Here is a 25,385-nt window from a genome sequence, read left to right as displayed (position 1 = left end):
GGCACAGCAGAGTCAGCGGGCACTTAATGCCTGGGGCTGGTGGCATTTCTGCTGCATGGAAGAGCCTAGAATTCTCAGGACTTGGCAGGGAAAAAGAGAGAAGCTTCTTTGTAAAAAGTAATAATCTAAGCGTTCCCAAGTAGATCCAGCTTCCTTTTTCACCCTTCGTTTTTCAACAAATGAATGTACGTCCATGGAATGTTTATAAGGCTGACTTCAGGTTATAATCTTAGTACCAAAAGTCTGCAAGTCTCCTTCCTCATAACCCAGTCTTCCTAGTTAACAGTAAACTATTGCAGGTTAATAACATCTGTAAAGGGAGCTACATTTAGGACAATATTGCCCCCTGTTAGTATAACTGGATGTGTCATACCTGTTGGATTCTAGTTTTCTTCTTCACTTTGTTGTAATCTCATTTAATTTCAATTACTCATGTAAGGCTTTCGCTGTAAAATCTTAATAAAGTAAAAAGCTCATAATAAATAAACAAAAAAGTAAGTACGCTGCCATAAGGCAACTGAGCATCCATCAGTTAAAAGACTCAATACACATGAATTAAATGCAAACAAATATGAAACCAAGGGAGGTTATGAATTAAGTAAAATTTTAACACTGTGGGTAAAGTGGAAGCCAAAAGGTCAAACCAACAGGATTTGGAAAGAGTGGTTCTTGACAAATGGTAGTGAACTTCACATTCCAGACCATGGCTGGTCACTGGCTGTCCGTCTGCTATTAAAGTTTTTGTAGTTTTGGTAGGTTTGAGAGCGGTAACTAACCCGTGGAGATCCCTGTTCAGCCGGCAAACCATTCTGGGAAACTTGCTCTCCTTTGGAAGTATCCCTGTTAGGGAAAACAAAAAAAGAAAAGACGAGGGGAGGGAAAGGAAGAGAAGAACAAAGGAGAAAAAGGAGAAGGAGAAAAACAGCAAGACAGGGTGGGGGAGAATAAGGGCCAGTTTTAGTACAGGTTCTCCATCAGAAAAACAAATGCAACCCACCTTCTATACAATGTAATTTCTTTTCTAAAGCTTTCCAAGTGTTTCAAACAAATTCTAACTAAGACTATAGACACATCCCTCCCCCGTCAAAGGCAGCATCAGGGACTGTCATGAACTTCTTACCACAGCAAAATAATTAGCCTTTCAGAAAGAGAATCTGTCTTTCACATGAAAAGACAGACCTTTCATGAAGTACCATGCACATTTATTGGACTGAAACCAGAATGGTACATTAATTCCATTTAATCATGTGGGAACTGAGTCAGTGAACATGAGTGCATGCATTGCCAGTGTGCTGTTGACAGTTCCCTTCTGCTGGCTACACAGCAATGTGACTGTAAGAAAAGCAGGGTTCTTATAAACCAGGGGTGACTACACCCAATCTAAATACCCTTCAGGAGCAGTTAACAGCAGACAAGTGTTGAGGCCTCGCACAGCAGCCTCAGAAAACAAGCTCCCTATGCCTCACTGGCTGCCCAAGACCAGGCTCACCACTGCTGGGACTCGGCCTCTTCAGAAACCTTCGTGCTCGGCTCAGGAGAAGGCGGCCGCCTCTTCCTCTCCTCTTCCTCTTGCTGTCTGCGCACTTCCAGTAACTCCAACTGGAGGGGAAGAAATGGTCAGGGTGGACAGAGCTCCCAACACTGCCTCCTTGAGGAAAGGATATGAGAAGTATCCAGAAAGTCGTCCTTTCTGAGTTTTCTACACTAGCTCACAATGCTGACTTCTAAGCAGACAGCATTAGCAGTGTAGGGACTGTAGTTACCATCTGAAGCTACAAGCAAAAAGGTCTGAGTGGTAAGCAGGTCTGTTTCTAGCAGAAGTCCTGTGAGTTATTTGTAGGCCTCAGTGAGGTGGGTTTCAATTTCTAAATGAACTACTTCTTCATAAGCTCTCAACTTAGCTTATGAAGAAGGACCTGAGCAAGAGAGTCCATGCAGGTCTCCTGATGAGACAGAGCTATAATAATTCTCAAGGCTGCTTAAATAATGGTAGGAATTCAGTCAAAACCCAAAACAAAATGTAAGAAATGCCATAGCATATCTAATTGAAACTAAGTCATTTCATACCCACAGTATTCCATTTTTATACAAAAATATAAAGATTTATCCTAAATCCCCAGAATTGTAGAAATCAGAAAGAATAACATTTTTTTATACATTGTAAAGAATGAGCTTTCTATCTGGATTAGAGGAAAAGACTAGTGAACAAAATTCAAAAAAAATTTTTTTTATAATAGTTTATCTTTACATCATTTTGTGCCCTTTTCCATCTCAGTTGTAACTTTCCATCCATGGACTTTCCATCACTAGTTCACCTGTGTGCTATTACCGTAGTTTTGTGCAAGCCCCTCCCCCCCCCATTTTTGATCCCATTCCCCACTCCACCCCCATAAAATGTCTCTGGTATACAGTTGTTCATTGCTATTATCAACCACCCCCCCAGTCTCAAAATTGAATGGGGAGATTTTCAGTGGTCTATGATCAAGCTACTACTTGACAGGAACTCTAATTCTGAAATTATGAAGAAAACTACAAGGTTATATCCCCTCGAAACCAAAGCTTCTATGATATATAAGAGGAAAGCAGACCAAAGGAGAAAGAAAACTCCAGTCTCTAATGACTGTAAACTGAGGTGCCCAGGATGTCATTAAGAAGGTAGGACCTATAGGAAGGTCTCCCTAGGAAGATCATTACTGTCTTTGAAAACAGACAAATATCAATAATATGGAGTCCCTGGTCTGGGAGGTGAGCAGAAAGAGGCCATCTTGTGAGACTTAGAAGCACCCAGCATCTAGGGGTCACTTACTGTTGTAAGCCTTTCCAGGGCGGAGAACCTCTCATCCCAGGTAGCTGCAGACTTTTCAAACGCCTCATGGCGTTTGATAAGCTTCTCCACCTCGTCCACACTCTGGCCTATCTCTCGGCTGGATAGGTACGGCTCCTGTCCAAGCAGCCAAGCCTCAGCCACGCTGGCGTCCCTGGAGAATTGATGGACCTCCAGAACTGCACAGGGAACCAAGAGTGAGTGCGGGTAGGCAGGGTGGGTAGGCAGAGATGAGCTGTCTCCTGGCCCTGCTGCCCTCTGGTGGCAGTTGTCTGCACAACCAGTGAAAATCTAGAGCCGGCCTGTCCAAGATAAATGTAATAGGAGCTTCATATACAAATGTTCCCTTTTCTTAAGTAGCTGTATTAAAACAGATGAAATTATATTTTTATTAGCACATTTTATACAACCTGATATGTCAATTAAAATTAATCATGCAATCAATATAAAAAGTTGTTGAGATGTGTAATTTTTTTTCTATCATTGAATTTTAAAAAATTATGCATACAAGCTCTCCGTGGTGATGCAGCGGGTTAAAGCACAGCACTAAGAAGCTAAAGGCACTTCAGCATGAGTTCGCTGCCTGTCTGCCCTGGAGGTGATCCACATGGCGTGGCAGACCTCTCCTGACCTGCCCGCTGCTCCCCTCAGCAGTGCAGTTTGTCAAGTGGGCCTGTTCTGCTCCCCACTCTGTCTTTGGTGAATCCTCTCACTGCCCCTGCCCTCTAGACTGTACCCCAGTTCTGTATGCATAAATAAATAAATCTTAAAAAAAAAATGTATACAGAACTGGAATACAGGCCAGAGGTGTAGGGGAGGTGAGAGGATTCACCAGAGACAAAGTGGGGAGCAGAACAGGCAGATTGACAAAGTACACTGCTGAGGGGAGCAGCAGGTCAGACAGGAGAGGTCTGCTGCGCCACGTGGGTCACATCACTGGCTGAGGGATCGAACTTGAGCTGAAGTAGCTGCAGCGAGCTTTGCAGTGCTGCACTTTCACCTGGTACACCACCAGGGAGGGCCCTATCATTGAAATTTGATGGGTATTTTGGACTGGCAGCACATCTCAATTTGCACCAACCACAATTCAAGTTTTCAAGAGCCACATGAAGACAATGGCCATGAGCTGGACAGTCCTCAGAGGTATAGAGGACCTCAGCCCTAATTCAGTGAGCTAAACCTTAGAGCCCTACTGGAATTCACCATCTACTTACAACCAGAATAGGCATGCATACCTCATCCTTCTGGGGGTAGAGGAGGGGGGGCAGTTTTATTTTGCAGGGTTCCAAGACCATATAGAAGGGGGCAATAATGTGGAATAGAATTTTCCTTGACTTATTCTGTTCCTCCACACATGAGGGAATCAAGCATGACTTCCACTGCAATTAGGAGGTGGGTCAGACCCAACACTGCAGAGAACATTTCGATTCCACCTCCCACAGCACTGCCTGGAGTCATCTGGTAGAAGTGCTATAGGCAGCATCAGTGGGTCCCCAAGGAGCTGCCAGCTGCTTCCTTTGATCACTATGGTACATGACATGGCCACAGGAGAAAATACCACAGGGCACTAAGGACATGACATGTGAGCTCAATATAACCTGATTCAGAGAATAATGTAATACGAACTGAGCCTGCTCTAGGAATTCTCAAACTTTACAAACTAAGCAGGTCTTTATACAAAGAGTAGTCAAAATGGGATTTCTTTTTCAAAAATAGGGCTTTGGCTCCACCAGGGTGAGGTGCCTTTCTGGTTCTTTTTAATATACCTTTTCTAGGCCCCAGAGATTCTGCTTCTAGAAAGTACTGTTGGTGCCTGAGAATGGTGTATCAATTACAAGGGGAGAACCCGGAATCCAAATAAATACAAAATGGTAAAGTATGGTAAAGTAGAAAATGTTGAGTTGGGTTACTTTCAGAGTTCATGCAATTGAAGACCATCTTTAATGCTGCATATTATAAACCCAGTCCACATCTTTTATTAATAATGAGGTTAGAAATAGAAATTACTTCATAAGTCATTATATGTAATAAATACAGAAAAGTACGCAAAAACACTTAGAATGAAGCCTACCGTAAAACGCTATGATCATTAGCTTTTATTTTATATGCTATCAACCTACTACTAACAATACCAAATATAAGGCATCATCAGGTCAACCATCCCACCTTAACAGCAGTAATAATTCTGTTTAATGATAACTGCAAGGGGTGGTGCTTCTATTTGTATCCTCCCAAATGGATACTCAATTGTCATCCCGTGCTTTTCCTCAAGCACACCCAAATTCCATATTGAGATCAACCATGGGATGGAAAATAATGGGTGTACCACTGGGAAATACCCGAAAATATTTAGCATGAAATGGTAAAAGTGGGCAGTAATAAAAAAGCATTCAGAACTTCAAAAATTAAATGATAAGATCACAGCAATTAAAGCAGGAAAGTACATTGAATGCTTTCAACAGACACCCAAACACCAGAAATAAAGTATGTCCTTACTCAGTCTTAACCACTCCCATCGGTCTTCCCACTTGTCAATCATTTCTTTTCTCTTTTCCGTCAACTGCAGTAACTTTTCCTTGATCTGTGAGAAAAGAAGAACCCCAGGGCCATCTTAATGGAATGTAACAAATCCTACTAGTCTTCCCCTTGGTGAGCCACTTCACACAAGAAAAACAAATCTTCTGTAGAGACCACCAAGAAATAAATGTCTAAGGACTGTTTGGTCTATTAGTGTAGTGGGAATAGAAAGAAAAGCAGAAGGGGCTCCCGGAAGCAGAAACCTTCCAAAAAGGGCAGAGAGGATGGTGGAATTCCTCCCAAAGCTACTTTGACATGAAGAAACCAATTATGTATTGGCTCCACTCCAAATTTGGGGGCCCCCTACAGCTGAGGCTGTTAGCAAGAGGGGCAAAGTCTTATCCTCTCTGAGAGAACATCCAGTTCCTTAAAAGGGCCACTCACTGGACAAATCATCTGCTTCTCTATTTACCACTATTCTAACTGAAAATAGCAACCACCCAGTTGCTCTGGGGCAGAGTGACAGAGAAGGGATGTCATCCAGGTTGGAGGGCGAGGGGGTAAGAGGATGAAACTTCAACCTCAGTTACTCAAAATTTGTCTTTTACACTATAGATGTATTTATTGGCTTTGCATATAGTCCTATGTCACTGTCTCATTATGGACACACAGAAAAGCAGCAAGGAATTTTGAAATATATATAAGTATATGCATTTATGTATATGAGAGCAAATATATATTCCCCTGTGTGTATGTGTGTGCATGACTATACATATATACCAACTCACAAAGTAAATCATTTTACACCTTAACACCAGCTGCCTTTATGCCGGCACCCCAAAGCAAAGCGGCACCCTACCTCCTCAGATGCATAGTGTTTTCTTGCCAGCAGGGATTTTCCAAGTTCAATGCAGGTTGTGAAACTGTCATTACGAGCATCGATTTCAGCTTTGATACCTTGATGATTATTCATTAGTAGTTCAACAGATGATACATCCCTAAAATTAAACAATACTTGCATGAGATCAAGCTTTTCAATCAGAAGTGTAGGTTTCAAAGCATAATTAATTTGAAGGGAACTGTTTCAACAGCACAATTCATTTTTCAGAATTGATTCATAGTCTGAGATTGGGCTGGAATACTGGGTCAGAAGCACAGACACCACAATTATGATCAGTTATGCATCCTAACATTTAGAATGAGTTTACTCTTATGATTTGTGTAAGCTTGTGTATTTGTGTCAGTGCATGAATATACTGGTTGCTATGTGGTTACCAGGAAAATCACCTTTTCCTGTTGAAACTTGCAATTTGGACTCTTTCCAAGAAGGTACAGAGACAGTAACAGGGTTCTCCCCACTGAATCCCAATGAGTTAGCTGCCAAAGGTTTGGGATGTCTGTGCTCAAAGAGCTGCTGATATCTCCTATTCAGACACGAAGAGACCAATGGAGTGGGAACCAGCTTAGAAATCCAAAACTGGCAGAGCTGTGGGGTCTTCCCATGGATCAAAACCTAGTGAATAGGAAGACTAGATCTAGGAAACACAATTGCTTTTCATATATCAGTATTTTTTGGTTGAAGTACAACTGGCAGCAACACTGTATTATTTTCAAGTATACAATGCAATTCAATATTGTATATATTAAAAAATGATTGTCACAGTAAGTCTAGTTAGCATTTGTCACCATATAGTTAGAGTTGTCTTTTTCTTGCGATGAGAACTTTTTTTTTTTTTTTTTAGAGATTTATTTACTTGTGCATATAGAACTGGAGTACAGGCCAGAGATGCGGAGAGTGGGAGGATTCACCAGAGACAGAGCGGGGAGCAGAACAGGCCAACTGATGAAGTACACAGATAAGGGGAGCAGTGTGCGGGGCAGGAGAGGTCTGCCATGCCATGTGGTCACCCTGGGGCAGGTGGGTATTGAACTCATGATGAAGTGGCTTTAGCTTCTTAGTGCTGTGCTTTAACCCGCTGCGCCACCAGGGAGGGCCAGTGATGAGACTTTTAAAGTAATATTTCTTCTCAGTTATGGTGGGGGTTGGAACTGGCAGGCTGTGCATATGCCTGACAGTTCATCTATGTAATCTCTTCATTGCTTGCTATGACACAAAGTCATATACAGAATATACAGAAAAAGTATTAAGTAATAATCAAGACACCTTTGAAGCAGATGTTGATGTTTAAGAGACACCTTTAGTAGTGTGTGGTGAAATGGAAAAGATTGGTTTTTAATCTATCAGACTAGAAAAGGAACTCACAAAAGCTATATGATCCCAGCAATGAGGCCATACCTAGTGATGTGGCACATTGAAGCATGTGGTCTGTAGATAAGAAGCAGTCTGGAACAGCATTGGACATGGGCCAGGCCAAAGGGACTTGCCAGTAATGGGTCCCTTGCTTCCCCAAACTCCTTCCTATCCCTACTCTAGCCACAAAGTTCCTAGCCTATGCCTTTCCTGTTTCTCTCTGTTAGTAAGTACATTCCTAGGGTCAGTTAGCAGGATCTCCTCCTTTCTAAGAGGCCAGCGGCATTACCTTGGCTTCTCCTGGGCTTCAATCTGCCGGATGACATCCTCCATCCACAGCATGAGGTCACGCACCATGCTGAAGAAGCGGAACTTGTCCCCAGTATCCACCAGTCGCACCCTGCGGCCCTCACAGGCATCCAGCAGGGCCTTCCAAGCTTCCAGGACTTCATTCTCCCGCTTCTGGATGTCATCGGCCTTGTCGCCTGCATAGGCTGCCTGGAGGCGGGCTGCATCCTCCTGCAGCTGCCTCACCTGTGAAGACAGAGGGAAGATGAACTGGGTCAGACCCAGGACAACTGGATTTTCTTTCCACCATCCCACCACAACCTTCACATGTGCAGACTGTTCTGCTCGCCCACTAATGGGAGTTTCAAGTCAAAATGGGGTCCTTGCCCCCCAAGGAGCTCACAATTTCATTTGGAGGTCTAAAGTTACTATAAATGTATTGAATGGCATTATAAGTTCTGTAGAAGTGATAAATGAAATACTTCAGAAATGCAGGTGGGAGAGCTTGATCAGGAAAGGTCTCCTGAAGTGGCCAGCAACATGGTACAGAAAATGGTGTATGTTGAGATAGAGTAAAACAAAACAAGTTCAACTTGATCTCCTTTCAGAGTAAAGATATTTTTATCACGAAAGAACCATGGAGAACACATTTTGAAGCACCTTTCTGTCATGCATGATGTTGCTGGCAATGATGTATTTACCCCTGCAAGAGCTTCCACAACAGCTGGGATATTTCAACTTGAAATACATAAAGTGTCCTAAAGCAGCATCCAATAACACCAGCATCTATTCTGGTTGAAAGAATGTACTGACATCAGAGAAAATAAAATTTAAACTAGTCCAATTTCAACAAAAAATTTTGCAAAACTCAGAATTAATGATGAGAACTGTAATTCAGTAAATGTAACTAATTATGCATCAATATAATTCTGGTGAGTTATCTTTTTCAGCTATGAAAGTCACCAAATACATACACACACACACACACCAATAAACCAATACTAAAACTAGAAGGCAAATGGTAATATCCATCAAAATTATAAAAATTGGGCCCTTCCTGGTGGTGTAATAGGTTCAGCACTGTGAACCTGCAGCCACTGTAGCATGAGTTCAATCCCCAGCCCACATGGCCCAGCAGACCTCTCCTGTCTCACCCACTGCTCCCCTCTGCCGTATATTTTGTTGATCTGCCTGTTCTGCTCCCCACTCTGTCTCCGGTGGATCCTCCCACCACCCCCTGCACCACTAGCCTGTACCCCAGTTCTGTATGCATAAATAAATAAATCTTTAAAATAATTATAAAATGCATCTACCTTTTGATTTTATGATCCCATTTTGGGAATTTATCCTATACATATTCTTGAGTATTCAGGAGATCAATATAGATAAGGTTATTTACTATAGCACTGTCTGCAAAAGACTAAGGGACCAGTTAAGATTAATGCTGGTGAGTCTCCAAGACAAGCTCCGATTCTTCCTCATGAAAAAGGTGAGGAAAAACTCTGGGTATTCCTATGCATGTACTCCAGGTGATGGCTAAGTGGAAAAATCATAAAGCAAACAATGTACACAGCATCTACTTTGTGTGGAGAACAGAATAACAAGAACAGACTCATCTTTTTTTTCTGAATTGGGGGGGTGGGATGGGAGGAGATAGGACTTTAAGAGATAATCATGGCTATTCCATAAATTCTTCTTTTTATATATTTACTAGTGCCATACATATATACACATAGGAAGGGATATAAATTCAAATTTCATTTCTTGATAAGGTGCTATATGGTCAAAGAGTGCATAAAACCAGACAGGAGCCTGGAGATGTCTGTGAGAGGGTGTTGGGGGACCATGGGCATGCGGGTAGGTGAAAGCGGGTGGGATGACTGGGGCCAGAGGAGAGGGGGATTAATGACCCCTTTGTCCACCATAGTAAGGATGTGGTGGTGGTGGTGGTAGGGTAAAGAAATTTCTTCAGAAGATACAAAGAAGCATCAGTGGAGTCTGGTTTCCACGGTGACTTGATTTCCATATCCTAAGAGACTTGAAAATATTCCTTAATTATGGCTCAGATAAAACTCAAATTACAACAAGCATGTTTGTAGGAAATTACTTGAAAAGCTCATTTCCTGTACAATGAGCCACATCTTTTGAAACATTAAAAAAAAATAAGCCTTTTCCTGTGCTTCTGGTTGTTTTCCATTTTCTCTCAAAACAAGAAACAAGGTGGAGGAGGAGAGCAAAAGTCAAAAATCCCACAAAAACTAACCACTCATTCTGAGGAGTCACTGAAGTCATCATCTGGTGCAAATACTGTTACGTTCTTCATGACTAAACTCTTTCAAGTTGGGCCTTGTAACAACATATGTATGCTCTACCTGTTTTTCACTTGGGCAATTCTTTTATACACATCCTAAGGAGCCAAAGAATAGAGAAACTCCAAGACACACAAATGTGCTGTCTGGACAGAGAACTCCCCGCAGGCCTGAGCTCCCTAACCCACCTGTGTGCCCAGAGCCTGGATGTCGTGCTCGAATGTGGTGTGCATCCTCTGCAAGGTCTCCACTGTGTTCTGATCTCTCCCAAGCTCCTCAGGGAGTTTCTTGTGTTTGTCCTGGATGCGCCCAAAGATCTCCTTGGCATCATGGTAAAACTTATGCAGTTCATAGGAGGCGGCGAGAATCTGTGTTCTCGTGTCGATGAGCTCCAGGAGGTCAGCCCAGGCTTCATTGAGCCCGTCCTTCCACTCAGCGATGGTGGCAGCATCCGAGTGCCCAGAGTTGATGAGTTCATCTGCCATGTGATTGACCGTGTCCACGCGCTCCTGCCCAATGTTCCCTGTGTCCCGGGCAAACTCCCGGAATCGCTCTTGTAACATCTGAAAGGGGGATGAAAGCACAGCAATTAGTGAGACCATTCCTAACATTTTGTTTCTTGGTCCCATGAATGTCCTTTGTAAAGAAATGAGTGCTATGCATGGTCTCCTTTTTTTTTTTTTTTACACAAAAACTCTTTAAGATTTAACATTATTGAGAACCGCTAAAATCTCTTATCCATCAGTCTTCCTTTTTGCTCACTGCAGCAGGCAGGGTAAGCTACTGCTTCCATCTCCTCTGATTACTAGAGAGGAGGACACAGACAGCATAGGTCAAAATCACCTGGTGACTTTCACAGGTTGAAACTAAATCTTGTAGGTTGACTCAGGTCAAGGGCATTTCACCCACTCACAAGACAGTGAACGTAGACAGCCTCCCACACCCAATGCTCACACCCTCCTCAGTACTTGCCGTGACGTGCTCATAATCCTGTCCCAGCTCATGTGACCCTGCGACCACTTCCCTCTCTGCGATCCACTGCTCCAGGTCGTCTACCTCCCTGTTGAGCTGGAACAGCCTATGCCTCTCGTCCAGCTTGCCTCTCCTCTCTTCTGCAAGGTCTTTGAGGCCAGCATACAGCTTGTCTACTTTGGACTGCCGCATGCTAATGCGCTCACTGCAAAGGGGCAGGGAAGAGAAACTTAATGTTGAATTTTCTCTGGGGAGAAAACAGATGAGGTAGAGATACCAAGAGGACATGTTATGTAAAATTTCTCAAAGGTAACTGCTAGTTAACCTATCTGAAAAATCAAACCCTGAAATTTGACCTCAACTTTAAGTAACAAAGAACTAACGTGTAAATGAAGCCTAGTGATCAAGGCTGAAGGCCATCATGACTGGTGAGGGAGGGAGAGAAGAGTAGCTGTTACTTGCGCTGCTGGCTCCATAAGTCAGGATTTCCTTTGACGTCAAACATTAATGCAAAATCCAGGCACCGTCTTTATTCACCATGAGGCCAGGGGACAATGATAACCCCACCTGGTGCACACTATAACTGCTCTGGGTTACAGGTCCTTCCTTGCCAGGAGGCAGGTCCTCCTCCCTCCAAATTTTTAGAGTGGCGGTCACGTAACAGGAAATCAAAGAGACATGGATGAATGCCTGTCCCTGGAGGCTAGAAGACCTGACTTTGCTGAAAATACTGATCATGAAGGTTCTCCTACTTCAACATAGACTGAACCTCGCCAGGTTACCACACCCAGACAATTCATTTCCTTTCTGTGTCAGAAAAGGCTGTTACCTAGAAAGTCTAAAATGACAGACACTGAAGTTGATTACCAGAGCATGGTTTATAGTTGGGGAGTACATCTATGCACTTACCTGATTTTTTTTTTTTTTCCTATGGCATTCTAAGGCCTAGAAGTATAAGTATTCTTGGTATTCATTGTTATTGTTTTGTTTTATATGTACATGTAAGTCTTGTCTACTCTTTCTCTAAAACTAGTATTTCTTTCTAAAGTAGGTGAGTTTTTCAACTCAAAGGGCAAGTGTTTAATTGATATCTCAGCAACTTAATCTGTACTTCTGACTCATGAAAACAATACCTTTCAAGAGTGTTTTGGCTGTAAGAGTTAATTAATCCATAGGAGCTATTTCCCATGTAACATTCACCACTCTGCTTATTCAGCATTAGCCTATTTTAAAAATGCTTCCTAAAGATCTACATTATAAATTAGTCAATCTGAAAGCTACCATTTCCTTTCAGCACAGGCTATGAGAGAACTCAAAGAGCTGACAAACCCACCTCCCTTCACACACTGGTACTTGCCTTTCGGGGTGGCTGTCAGCCACAAGGGCCCGACTGGTTTTGGAGAGCTGGTGCACTGTCTCTGCATAGTCCTCCACAGCTTGTTCCAGAATCTGGTGCTTCTTCAACATGGAGACAGCACTCTGCTCATCCTGCAAAGACAGGGAATATCACACCTCAGCCACCCCTTATCAAGCTCCCAGCACAGGGACAGGCTAAATGAAGGGGAAGCAGGAGCAAGGGGCACTGGAAAATACACCAAACCCAGTTGTGTGACATGGACAGAGAACAAAGAAGGAAAAAATTTTAAGACTGTCAATATGGACTGGACAGTGTGAGGACTCTGAAGGGCAAATACTGGGCAGAGCAGAATGACTGAGAGCCCCCTGAGGTATAGACAACTCAGGCAAACCACATGTGTCATGGGCAGAGCTCCTTCTAGTCTAAAGGATGTGCAGAGGACAGCATTCTGGAACCCTAAGTACTTTCAAAATAGTCTCAAAAAAGCTTCTTGTATGTTATACTTTTAGGTAACCCTTATAGTTCTTAGAGGGAACAAAGATCACGGTAAATTCCTAACAATAATAATAAGAAAGGATGAATCCATCTTAATAACACACTAGGATTCAGTGAGGAACATTCTGAGGCAAAGTCTCAGCCAGAATTCAACCACCTGAGTCTCATGGTGCTACCACTCCCCCGTGACACAACGGCCACAGTGAAATGTTTCACAAAGACCATCATCAGCAGAAAATAAACTCTGGGGGTCTGAGGATGAGGCTCTTCTGGGATGGTGCTGTGTCCCTGATTCTGTTTACAGGACAGGAACCCCCTCACCTTGGCCTTCTCTTCAGACATCATGTATAGCTCCTGCTCACTCATCCATGCCTCAGCCTCTGCCGCATCAAAGTAGTACTGCTGGGCCCTGTGGGCCTCCTCCAGCCGCCGGTGGCGCTTCTCTGTCTCCTCAATGAGGAGGCCCCACAGCTGCTTCAGGTCAGCAAGCCTTTGTCGGATGGCTTCAGCATTGAGGCTGCTGCTATCAGTCACTATGTTTTGGCTCCTCTCAAAGATGTCATCAATGCGAGGTTGGTGCCCCTGGATTTCTTTCTGGAGGGTCTGTGGGAATGGGGAACACACAAGAGGACTTGCTAGCCTGCAATAGCATGCTGTTTACATCAAGTCTTTAGGGCTAAGAAATCAAAGCCTTTAAAAATCGCTCATATTCTCTGCCTTGTAATTTGGAACAATTATTCATCAGATTGAGGCTAGCTGGAGCAGAAATGCTTACCTGATTTTTCTTTATTAACAGCTGCACCGTCTGGAGGTTATGGCCATGATCTGTGGAAGTTGCCAAAGGCATCCTTTCTCCAACCCACAACTGGAAAGAATTGTAAACTGGTGGTCAGGATCACTCAAAAGGAACAAATATTTGACACAAACAAGCAGCAGGGATAGCAAGGCCAGCACCAGAGTTGTGTTAGAGCCCACTGGAAAGGGCTGCCTGAGGAGTCTGACAGGAGAAGGTTCATCTTCTAGACCTTACTTTATTCTCAATGCCAGATTCAATAGGAGTTGTCATTCTGATGTTTAAAAATACTGCTTGAGGAGCACCAAAATCATACAGTATCTTGAGAAACCCACAGAGGATAGCTGAGTTGCACACTGTGTGAATGCACAAATTTTGATAGGTTAGCTCACTGGCATGTCCCTAGGTTGAGTTCTACAGAGAAGTGAGAACATGAACAGAGGGCAGGCAAGAATATTTACGGAAAGGCCATTGGTGTGGTGAGGGTCTACTCACGATCTCATCCTCCACATCCCTGTTGAACTGATGGATCTCTTTGGAGGCCAGTAGGTTATGTTTTCTTTCGTTCAAGGGCTCCAGCAATTCCTTGAACTTAGTCTGCACGGTGAGACGCTTACTGTCCACCTCATCGGTGCTCTTCCCCTCCTGACTCAGGGCCTGGGCCTGGCTCTGGAGCTCTTCAATTTCCTTCTTCCGCACCTCCATCTGATTTTCTAGTATCTGAGAGCAGAAAACAAACCAACCTTCAAGCTGGAGACAGACAGACAGACAGACACACACACATATACACACCAACCTTCAAGCTGGACACACACACACTCCTATAAAATGGCCCAAATTGTACATTGAAGAATATGCATTTATACAATAGAGAGACCGAGTAATGGTTCTTAAACATCTATCAAACTATCTTTTAGTACTCCATCAGTTTTTTTTTTTTTCATACCTTCTAGTAATTTTAAACTGGGAAACAACATTCACATTTATTAAGGAACTTGAGAGGGAAATGGCAAGGGAGGCAGAATTATGGGATTGGTCATCTTTATCTGCCTATTCAGAAGCTAGAGAGAAGTTGTAAACCAGTTTAACCACCAGAAAGGAGTAAACTCTTGAGGTTTTAGTTCTATTAGGCTAATAGCTAATGTTACTATCTTTCTTCAATAACTTCAATCAGAACATTAATTACTCTTTTTCTTCTATCTACTGGATCATCAGCTAAAAACAATGTTTACTTATATGAAGAAAAAGGGTAAAAGTAAAAGCAGAGGCACCTCACTAAGGAAATATCACACTGAGAAAACTGTCCTGAGAGTTTAGCATCTGGACATAAACTGTCTCCTTTTGTGGGGAGAGTAGGTAAAAAGCTACACCTGAAAACCAGCTGAAAGAAGAGAAAGCGGAGTAACCACATCAATCAGTAACAGAAAAAGTGAGTGTTACTTGGATGGAGAAATAGGCTTCTGTACTGGGCAAGGTCTCCTTCCTTGCCACTGTATAACTATGGGGCCCGGGACTCAATCACCTACTGTAAACCCAGTCAGAGATACACTAGAAGATTCTGCCACCAACTTGCCACTCTCTCGACTTAACGGGAGCTATTGCTGGTAGCGCCAAATAAACTCATTTGCCTTTGGAGTATTTTATGAGGTAAAAATAAATAAATAAATAAAAAGTACCTTGATTACATAGCAAAGTAGGTAGCTATAATTACTTTCCTTCATGTAAAATGCAAAACTGAATGAAATTAGTATTTACTCAATGGTGATGAAACCTATCAACTAAAATGAGGATAAGAAAGTATTCCCATGAGTGGATGCCCAGTGATTCCACTACTGATGCTGTGCCTTGCCAGCTGATTCTAGAATATACCATGGTACTGGCAAAGCACTTTACTGGGTTAGACACAGAAGGCAAATGGTTGAGACAGTGGATGAGCCAAGACCATGAAGAGGCTGACAGCAAAATAAGGAGGCCTAGCAGGCAACTACCATGTCCACTTGCCTGCTGCTTCTTCAGTAGGATGTTGACGCTGGTGAGGTCCTTGCCATAGTCGTCAGACTGAATCTGGCTCTCCAGGCCATGTAGCCACTTGTCCAGATCTGCGCAGCTCTGGGTGAACAGCTCAGCCTTGTTTGCGTCAAAGAGCCGCTGGGCCTTGGTCTGGGTGGTGGATTCAAGGACTTCCCACATTTTATGTAAACAAGTAAGTTTCTCCTTCACCACGGCTTCTGTCTCAGGCTTTTCTGAAATGAGCTGCATTCCCTCCTAGGAAACATAAGTCAGTGTGTTAAGGGGAAGGATGTCCTAAAAGAAATCTGCAGTCTTGTGGACTCCACCCCCAACTCCAGCTTTCTGGATTCCACCCCTTACTTCAGTGATTGGAAAACTACAACTCCCAGCAGCACCAAGGAGAGAACTGCGAGGACCCAAGGGCAGAGCTAAGCAGGAATTCTGGGACTTTGGGGGATAAGTAGTGAGTGTTTTTCCAACTGTCACTCTTGAGAGGTAATGGTTCTCTCTCTCTGGAGCAACTGCTGTCAGACTGTGTGACTGGGGCTAGCAGCGTTAGTTTGGGACTAGAACTCCAAGTCAGCCTCGCTGGTAAAGGATTCCAGCTACTTTGTATCCCTCTCTCTTTCCCTGGGTTGTTTCCTTTTCCTTTCCCCTTTTCTGTGTGTGCCTACAGAAAATTATATTTTGAGCGCTGGAGAGAAAATTACATTTTGAGCAAGCAGGTGAGGCCCCACAGACAGGCAGCCCACGTCCACTCTGCACTATCCTGTAACAAGTGTGGTTACAAATAAATACTATTTTCTAGATAACAAATGTCACTCAGAAAAACAAACCTAAGATACTTGGTCTGTGATTTGGCTACTTGTTTAACATATGCACTCATGTTCAGTTATGCGGTGTAGAAGCTCCCTGGGGTCAAAGCAATACATTCTGAATTATTATAGTACCTTGATGTAGTGGTCACACAAGAGAAGTATGAAAATTAAAAATACATATTATTTATAAATTCTGTACCACTGTATTGGTTTGTGTCTGTCCCAGTGCAACGAATGAAGTATGATCAAGTCATACTGCCCAGGGCCCACTGTCCTTCAATTGCAGCAGCTGAGAAGCACTGCAGCAATTATAAACTTAGTATTCATTAAGAGATGCATACAGCAAGTGTTTTGTACCACCTGGTTGGGTTTCTGTTTTTCCTCCTTTCTGTTGTTGGGTGGAGGTCAGGAAGCAGGAAGGGAAAGTGGGATAGTTCTGGCTGTGCAATTTATATGAGATCAGGTACGACTTTGAGAAGATGGAAAATATGCTAAATAAAAAGAAGCATGTTCTTCCCAGTGTGTTTCCTCACCATGGCCACTCTTCAGAAATGGAAGGAGTCTCATCCAATATTTTAACTCACCTTCTCAATTTTGTCAAGCCACTCTTTGTTGGATGCAAGTTCTGCCATAAATGCTTGATGTTTTAACCATTTACTGTGTAGATTTCTGGCTTCATCATAAGACATGTCCTGGGCGGTAAGCATCTTTTCATTGATCCAGAGAGACAGCTAGTCAAAAAATAATAATAAATAGCATGTTATGTTATAGTATGTATAATGCATATTTCCATGTCAACCCCTAAATATTTACGTGACAACTCTAACCTGTCCTGACAGGTATCTCCAATTATAGATAGGGAGGCTCTCTCAGCTGTGCTTCAAACGAGGTCTCTAATACTAGATCCAGAAGCACAAAAGTTCTCCAAGCTAGCTTTCTAACTGTCTGGTACTCTTACCCAGCTTTCCTCTCAAAGGCTTATGTAAAAGTCTACCCTGATCAGCTTAAGTCACAACCCTTCTTTCTCTTCTAAATACCTGTTCAAGCTATACGATGTTAATCATGATTACTATCTTTCACTCTTTTGGTAATCCTTTTACTCTTAGTTCTTTCTACTATTAAGAACAAATTAAGGAGGGCCTTCCCTAGTGACCTAGGGCACTACCACCAACAGCCCACCACTACTGCCTGAGTCTGATTACACACCAGGGAGGTGACCCACATATAGCACAACAGACCTCTTCTGTTACACCCACTGCTCCCTCAGCAGTGTATTTCGGTAGATCTGCCTGTTTTGCTTTCCACTTTCTCTGGTGGACACACAGACCACCTCCCCTCCCGACCCCCCACTTTTGGCCTACACCACAGTTCTTCTATGCAAAAGTAGAATTTTTAATAAAATTTTTAAAAAGAGGCCCTCCCTGGTGGTGCAGCGGGTTAAAGCACAGCACAAAGAAGCTTAAGCCACTTCCGCATAAGTTTGATCCCCGCCTGCCCCGGAGGTGACCACATGGCGTGGCAGACCTCTCCTGACCCGCCTGCTGCTCCCCTCAGCAGTGTACTTCATCGATCTGTCTGTTCTACACCCCACTTTGTCTCTGGTGAATCCTCTCACCCTCCGCATCTCTGGCCTGTACCCCAGTTCTGTACGAATAAATAAATAAATCTTAAAAAAAATTTTAACAAGAAACTCTAGTCTTTCATCCCTTCCTGTAGTGGATCTCTGGGAATGCTTTTAAAAACATAAACGACTTGCTGGCAACGGAGGTGAAGGCAACAATGATGCCTTCTCAATGATTCCTTAAAGTTTCAGTCATCTTTGCCTCTAGTCCTATAGTTTCTGTTTCTCCAAAGATCCAACACTGTACAGGACTTGATTTTGAGGCCCAACATGTCTGCTTGGATTCCACCTCTGGAAAATCTCATAAACCCTGCCAGCTGCTGACAGATCTGAGAAGGGAGTTTGCCTATAAAGCTTGAGCTGGGAATCAGCCCAACCTCAGGCTCTGGACACACTTCTCCTGCTGGCTTTTATCCCAGTTTGCCTGGCTCCTTACTGCTTGCCTTTCACTGGCTCTGCCAGGGTCCTAATTCCCACCCCCCACACAGTACTAATCCAGGAAGGGTCTTTTGTCTTCTCAAGCAGAAGACACACACAGCCAGAAGCAAACACCTTCGAGGACCCTAATGCCTTTTGCATGACCAGAATGAGCCTGCTTTTATACCACTCACGGCCACAACAAATGTGCAGCTAAATTTCATATGGTACAATTTCCAAAGGTGTAGGTATCACGTAAAAAGGTGACAGACACCATACAGAATCAACACCATCCAGGGTATTCACTTGCACTCTGGGCTGCTCCTGGGAAAGGATTCTCCAAATATTTACTAAAGCAATAGAAAGTCTGTTCTCTGGAAATTTTATAAAGGAGGGCAGGGGTCACCAGAGTACCCCAGCTCAGAACATGGGTGACCTTCCAAGCAACATTTCTATCACTCTCAGACTATTCATCCATTGTGATGGAGGGACCAAGAATGGAAAGCAGAAGGTAGCATGACCTTTGAACTTTTTATTGAAGAGAAAATCCAGTAACTCTCAAAAAGTTTCACTGACCACAGACATCAACAACAGAAACACTAATTTTCAACTTTACAAGAATCACTTATTTTCCAGTCTTCCAAGTAGCTAAAATCTGAAATGCTAAGATCTTTTATTCAATCTGAGAAATTAATTTAAAATGAAACCAAATGGTAAACTTTCTTCTGTATTTCTACACACATATACACCAAATACAACAGAAGACATTTATTGCACACATACATCAAATGCAACAGAAGGCATTAATATGAAATGTCAAGGATGTTCACATAGCTTTGCTATTTATAACCACCTACCAAGAGATTAGAAGAAAAAAAAAATCAGGCTTATAAACAAATCTGCTCTTTGCTGAACACATCATCCTACAGAAAAAGCACCATGCAAAACACCACAATAAAATAGGCCTGTGGAACTTGCTACTTCATCAGGCCTTCACTGGCATTCTGCAATTAGAGCTATATTGTAATCTGTAGAGTTTTACAAGGGTCATTTAAGAATATACTCATTCTCTGCAAAAAAAAAGGACACTATGCAGAATTGGTATTGGATGGGAAAAATGCTTTGATAATTGAATTCAGCTAAAGCAAAGCACTGAAATCATCATTGCTGTGCCACACATGTCTAGTTATGCTGCTCTCCTGGAAAAAGAATTCCATTTCAGAAAACAGGAGGTATAGTGTTAGGAAGTAAAAAGGAAAAATAATACCTTTTAAATCACTCACTTTTCAGGATCTCACATTAACACTGTGAAAATTATGGAGCCCTTTGTATTCCATCTATAACTGGGAATAAATAGATGGGTTTCTGCTCAATCCCACTGTATTGCTGCTGCAATAGTTGTTTTCAACTAATAGTTGTTCTCATCAACAGCAGATTTCATAATGCAAGCCTCCTGTAACCAAGGTACTCATGAGGAAGGGACTGTGTGACAAAGAGAAACCCTTGCTTTTTCTAGACCTTGAACACTATCAACAGCCAAAAATGGCATTAATTCTGACCTCTGGGTGCTGTTCCTTAAGAAACTATTAACATAAATAGTAGAATTATTTATATCTGAAGTGTAGAGTTGATCTATACACAAATTTCATTCTTAACAGGGGCATATTTTTTTTTTTATTAAAAAGTTTATTTTTACATCATTTTTCACATTTTTTTTTTCATCTCAGTTGTAATCCCCATGGGTTTCCCATCACCAAATCACCCCTGTGCCACCACCATAGTCCCGTGCATTTCCCTCCCTTCCCCCCCCCCCCCCCCCCCGTTAACAGGGGCATATTTTAATGAGGCTGATAATGAGGACTATTTACAGTCAAAGATATTAACTCTCTTTGGCTCACATTTTTTTTTTTTAAAGATTTTATTTATTTATTCATATAGAACTGGGGTACAGGCCAGAGATGCGGAGGGTGAGAGGATTCACCAGAGACAGAGTGGGGAGCAGAACAGGCAGATCGACGAAGTACACTGCTGAGGGGAGCAGCGGGCGGGTCAGGAGAGGTCTGCCTCGCCATGTGGACTCCTCCAGGGCAGGCGGGAATTGAACTCATGCTGAAGTGGCTTAAGCTTTGTAGCGCAGTGCTTTAACCCGCTGCGCCACCAGGGAGGGCACACATTTTTTTTTTTAATTTACTTATTTGTGCATACAGAACTAGGGTACAGGCCAGAGGTGCAGGGGTGGTGAGAGGATTCACCAGAGGCAGAGGGGGGAGCAGAACAGGCAGATGACAAAGTACACTGCTAAGGAGCACAGCGGGCGGGTCAGGAGAGGTCTGCCATGCCATGTGGTCACCTCTGGGGCAGGTGGGGATCGAACCCATGTGCAAGTGGCTTTAGCTTCTTAGTGCTGTGCTCTAACCCACTGTGCCACCAAGGCCCTCTTTTGTTCACATTTTTATGCCAAGGGGTTTGAAGCCTCCAAATTTGAACTAAATTTGATCACTACCAAATGTGCCAACTACACACTAGATGTGGGACACCTGTTGCCACCCACAGATACTATATATAGCTCTACAATCTTTTAGTGAGGCTCAAGGAAAGAAAGGATAAGCTTGGTAAGTTTGGCTAACAGTCCCAAGAAGTCCCACAAATTCTCACCCCCAAAACCTGTCATAGTGCTTAGAAGCAAAATCATGTAGGATCCAGTTCTCTGCGTATGCCTAATACTCTAGTCTGTATCAAGGGCTTAACCCCTTATAACCAAGGGTACTAATTTGGAACAAGCTGTAAATCAAGGCATAAGATCTATCAAGACTCCGTATTTTCTGTGACTCCATTGGGAAGGACTATCGTTTTATCTGCTTACTTTTTCTATACATATCTATGAATCTAAATTTAGGTAAATGAAAACTTGTAGGCTAAGTTTTCATCTGGGTTCCTCTTCTCCACATATGTGGGTCCCCCGCACCCAATTTCCTGGCCATTTTTTTTTCAAATTTAGCCCAAATTTCTCCATGTCAAGTCAATGAATTTTATTTCTTTATCATGCCCTTTCATCAAGACTATGGAAACCCAGTGAATTCTCTCCTCCATCTCTATACCACCCCTCAAAAAACAAACCAGCCTGAGGATAAAACAGCCATTAATGGTACTTTAAGGTAAATATCTAGGTAATGTCTGGACCACCAGTCTGTGGAAGCCACAGCTAAGTCTGCAAATGTCTCTTGATTCATTTTCAATTTCATTTACAGTTCAGACTCATTTACAATTTACTCTCAAATGCTAAGGGGCCATTTGGTATTCACTGTAGTACAATATGCAACTCTACACAGCTTACTTTAGATCCACTGCTTTTCCCTATGCCCTGTCTCCAGGGACATGAATGCCCCTTTCAGTGAGCATCCTACTTTTTTCTAATTTATATATACTTTACATCATTGGGTTATTAATACTGGGATGAGGTACTGACAACTTAAGCTGCCTGCCTCTAAGTAAAGTCTCGGGAGCTAGATTCATCAGTGTACCACTGAAAGTCCACACAGCTTAGTGACATTCCTTCTTAGGGTTTAGCTATTAGAGCATTCTGCAAGATTCACAGTAAATCACCAGTTTCTGGGCTTTGAAGGATAGCTTCTGTCACAATTTAACTGTTATTAAAGTGCTATTTCTTTTAACACAGTCACATACTTACATGCAAAGTGCCAGTGATGGCCTGAGTAGTATTCTTTATCACATGACCTGTTCCTATCCCCACAACCCCTACTCCTCACCCTTCCAATTGCCCTGTAACTTCACTTGACATCTTCATCCTATTCTTGCCTCTGAACAGACTTTGTCTAATAAACCAGAGTAGAATAAGTTGACCACTGTTTAGTAGACAAGAGAAATATGATGTGCTCATGAACTTGCATGAGAAGGCAGCTGAATATTTTTTTCCTAACCTGTTTGTAGAAACTCCATTTTTTTCTGGTTGACTTTAGTTTTGCAAGTTTGTTTATACAAGTATCAGGGGAGCATGAAATAGTATGAGAATCACCAGATTAATACCACATGTTAAAACTTGGGAGTTTTAAGTAAGGATTAATGCTGTTGGCATGTTGGGATACATACCTATGGAGTCTCAAAGATGGCTATTTTAAGGTCATGGGTGAATTAAAAATTTAGTTCGCAGTTTTTAAATCTCTGCTTCTTACCAGGAGTAGATTGTTTCACTTTTTCTTTTTTCTTTCCTTCCATACCATTAAATGTTTTAAATAGTTTGTACATTATGGAATATTTGAGGTACTGCTGCCCAACATAACTTTATACATGATGGAAATGTTCTATATCTGTGTTGTCCTTATGGTAGCCACTGATCACAGTTGGCTACTGAGCACTAACAATTCAACTGTTTGACAGAAGAACTACACTATTAATTTTATTTAACTCAAAATGAAACAGCCACATGTGGCTAACTTATTAGAGCAGACAGCTCTATACTAGCTTCTAACATTCTGGGTGGTGATCACCTCTTATTCTTAAGTGGCAGCTTGTAGGATGGGAAACTGGTAAGATGCCATACTGCCCCACTGAAAATTACAGAGGATCCAAAATTCAGACCTCAGTAAATTTTCTAATTCTAGGTGTTCTTCTGCCAAATGCTTGCTGGCTGTTAGAAATTAGAAAGGGAGGAGTTAAAAGCAGACATACCTCCTGACAATCTTGCAGGAACTTCTGAAGATCCCTGTTGTCCTTCAATCTCATCAGAAGCTCACTAGCTTGCTCACGGTTCTTCCTATGTCTGTTATAACGACAATAAAAATAATTTTTAAAAAGGAAGTGAAGACTGTTGAAATACAGAATTTATAATTTCATTTCTTGTTTGGGTTTGCATATATATATATATGCTGAAAACAGTTTGCTTACAGTTCTGTTATATCAAGGAAACTAGAGTTATGCATGTTCCAAATGAATGAGTTGTACAAAAAAAGAGACCAAAATACCTGACTAAACCATGCAATGCACGTCTGAACATATAGTATGTGCAAGTCCCCATCTTTGGCACTGTGGAGAAATTTGAAACTTGTCTTTAAGAAACTCTTAACTGGGAAATAGGGCATGTACCTGGCTTAGAAAATATGTTAAGCATATAAACAGCATTAAGAGAAGGATTCCTGGTGAACAGATTTCCATTTTGAGAAAAGATCACCAAAACAGCAATAAGCCAGGAATGAAGTGTTTTAGATCTGTGAGATTACATACCTATTCAATCTCATCCTATATTAATAGGTAAGGGTAAACAAGGTCCAAAGATGGTTAGCACAAAACTGCTGAATTTGGAGAACGATCACAGAAGGAGCAGGGTGTTTGTGCCCCACTGCAATACTGTTAATGGGGCTTTGTGGCTCACACAGTGGCAGTGTCAGAACTCAATGGAAGCTCCACATGCCCAAAGGCTTACTTCTTTTCCACCAAAGTCCATGAAGAACAGCCAGGTGAGAGCTGTGACTGGGACAGCCTTTCCTACATGGGTCACTGTAATCCAGAAGTGATACACCCCCGAGAACCAAGCAGTAGTGCTATAGTACAGCTTTCCCAATGTTCCAGAGCAGCCATAGCCAAGTAACCAGCCAGCCAGTAAAGTGCAAGGTGTTAAGAGGTGCTAAGGAAAAGAGTGCAAATGAGGCATTTTGGGGTTTTATTATGATTCTTAAAGTCATTTCTTACTGCACATGAATAGGCAAATTGTCCCATCCTGCTAGACTTTATGACAGAGGTGAGGAAGAACACAATTCTGATTCAAAGTGCCAAGAAAGAAATTCAATAAGGCACTTTCTGCTGACTGACTTTTCAAGACCCTTCCTCAAGAGTAACAATGATCTTACTGCAATGCTGTGTGTCACATGTGAGTGGTGGCAATATGAGTCACAGTGGCAGCTGCCCAGGGAACCAAAGGAAACGCTGTTCCTACAGATACCAGTGACTACAGAATAGGACTAACACTGTCAGGTTTATGTGAGCTACATATAAGGACTTAAACATTTTGTAGTTGAAAGGTGTTCCCTAGTTTCAGGAAAGTTTTTATCACTTAGACAAAATGCAAAAATAGAAAAGTATTTCTGTGTCATAGTCAGTGATAAAAGGTTATGCGCAGTTCAATGATATTCCAAAGTATAGATTAGAAAGCAAAAGCTACTATGGCATGTGCTAGGGGTAAGAGAATAAATTTTATACACTCTATTGCTTTTATAACAACAAAATAATAGACACCAAAGCTCCTTTACTTCATTCAGTGTTCTCTTCTTCAGACTCCAATTTTTTAAAAAAATTTGTTAACTTAATTTTGGTGAAAGGAATTAATCTTCTAAAAAAAAATGGTAGGGAAAAAATGTAAAGAAAATTTCTTCAGTCCCCTCCCTTCTAATTCCAACCACTATTTGTAAGAAGTTTTTAAAGACCTCTGCAAGGGAGGTTGTTTGAGTTGCATTTAGCCCTGTATTTCGTCAAAGGCCTTGACTAAAAGACCACATTTTCTTCTCATGAATAGGTTACAAAGCTAAGAGAGAGGCAAAGACAATGGCAGTTACAAAGGCATGCTTGAAGCTCATGGGAGTAAGTGAAATAAAAACATCAAACTGAGAAGATTCACTATGCAAGAAATAAAACTAGACAGTCTTGAACATAGATCTTAAATATTCAAGTCTTATGCACGCCCAGCTGACTGCTGCCCAGGGAAT

At 42.2% G+C, this 25,385-nt stretch overlaps 1 protein-coding gene across 2 annotated transcripts in view; it reads right to left on the bottom strand.

Annotated features, from left to right (window-relative positions):
* The window catches only part of SPTBN1 (spectrin, beta, non-erythrocytic 1), a 194,427-nt gene that overhangs the window by 10,014 nt on the left and 159,028 nt on the right, over positions 1-25,385 (bottom strand). The window contains exons 17-31 of one of the 2 annotated variants that reach the window (XM_004691398.2): positions 23,359-23,449; positions 17,219-17,365; positions 15,808-16,071; positions 14,302-14,526; positions 13,789-13,878; positions 13,335-13,616; positions 12,519-12,649; positions 11,162-11,366; positions 10,378-10,752; positions 7,882-8,126; positions 6,201-6,339; positions 5,321-5,405; positions 2,807-3,003; positions 1,490-1,599; positions 777-840 (exon numbers count right to left, since the gene is read on the bottom strand). In XM_004691398.2, the coding sequence (XP_004691455.1) occupies positions 777-840; positions 1,490-1,599; positions 2,807-3,003; positions 5,321-5,405; positions 6,201-6,339; positions 7,882-8,126; positions 10,378-10,752; positions 11,162-11,366; positions 12,519-12,649; positions 13,335-13,616; positions 13,789-13,878; positions 14,302-14,526; positions 15,808-16,071; positions 17,219-17,365; positions 23,359-23,449 (2,650 nt within the window). Of the gene's footprint in view, positions 1-6; positions 841-1,489; positions 1,600-2,806; positions 3,004-5,320; positions 5,406-6,200; positions 6,340-7,881; positions 8,127-10,377; positions 10,753-11,161; positions 11,367-12,518; positions 12,650-13,334; positions 13,617-13,788; positions 13,879-14,301; positions 14,527-15,807; positions 16,072-17,218; positions 17,366-23,358; positions 23,450-25,385 lie in introns of those variants that run through there. The other variant, XM_012731484.1, reaches the window with a different exon arrangement.

Source organism: Condylura cristata, unplaced genomic scaffold (genome assembly GCF_000260355.1).
Source record: "Condylura cristata isolate star-nosed mole 26May11 unplaced genomic scaffold, ConCri1.0 scaffold00031, whole genome shotgun sequence".
In the NCBI taxonomy this organism is placed as follows: Eukaryota; Metazoa; Chordata; class Mammalia; order Eulipotyphla; family Talpidae; genus Condylura; species Condylura cristata.
Note: the sequence above shows the minus strand (reverse complement) of the source record. Positions and strands in the feature narration are given on the sequence as shown.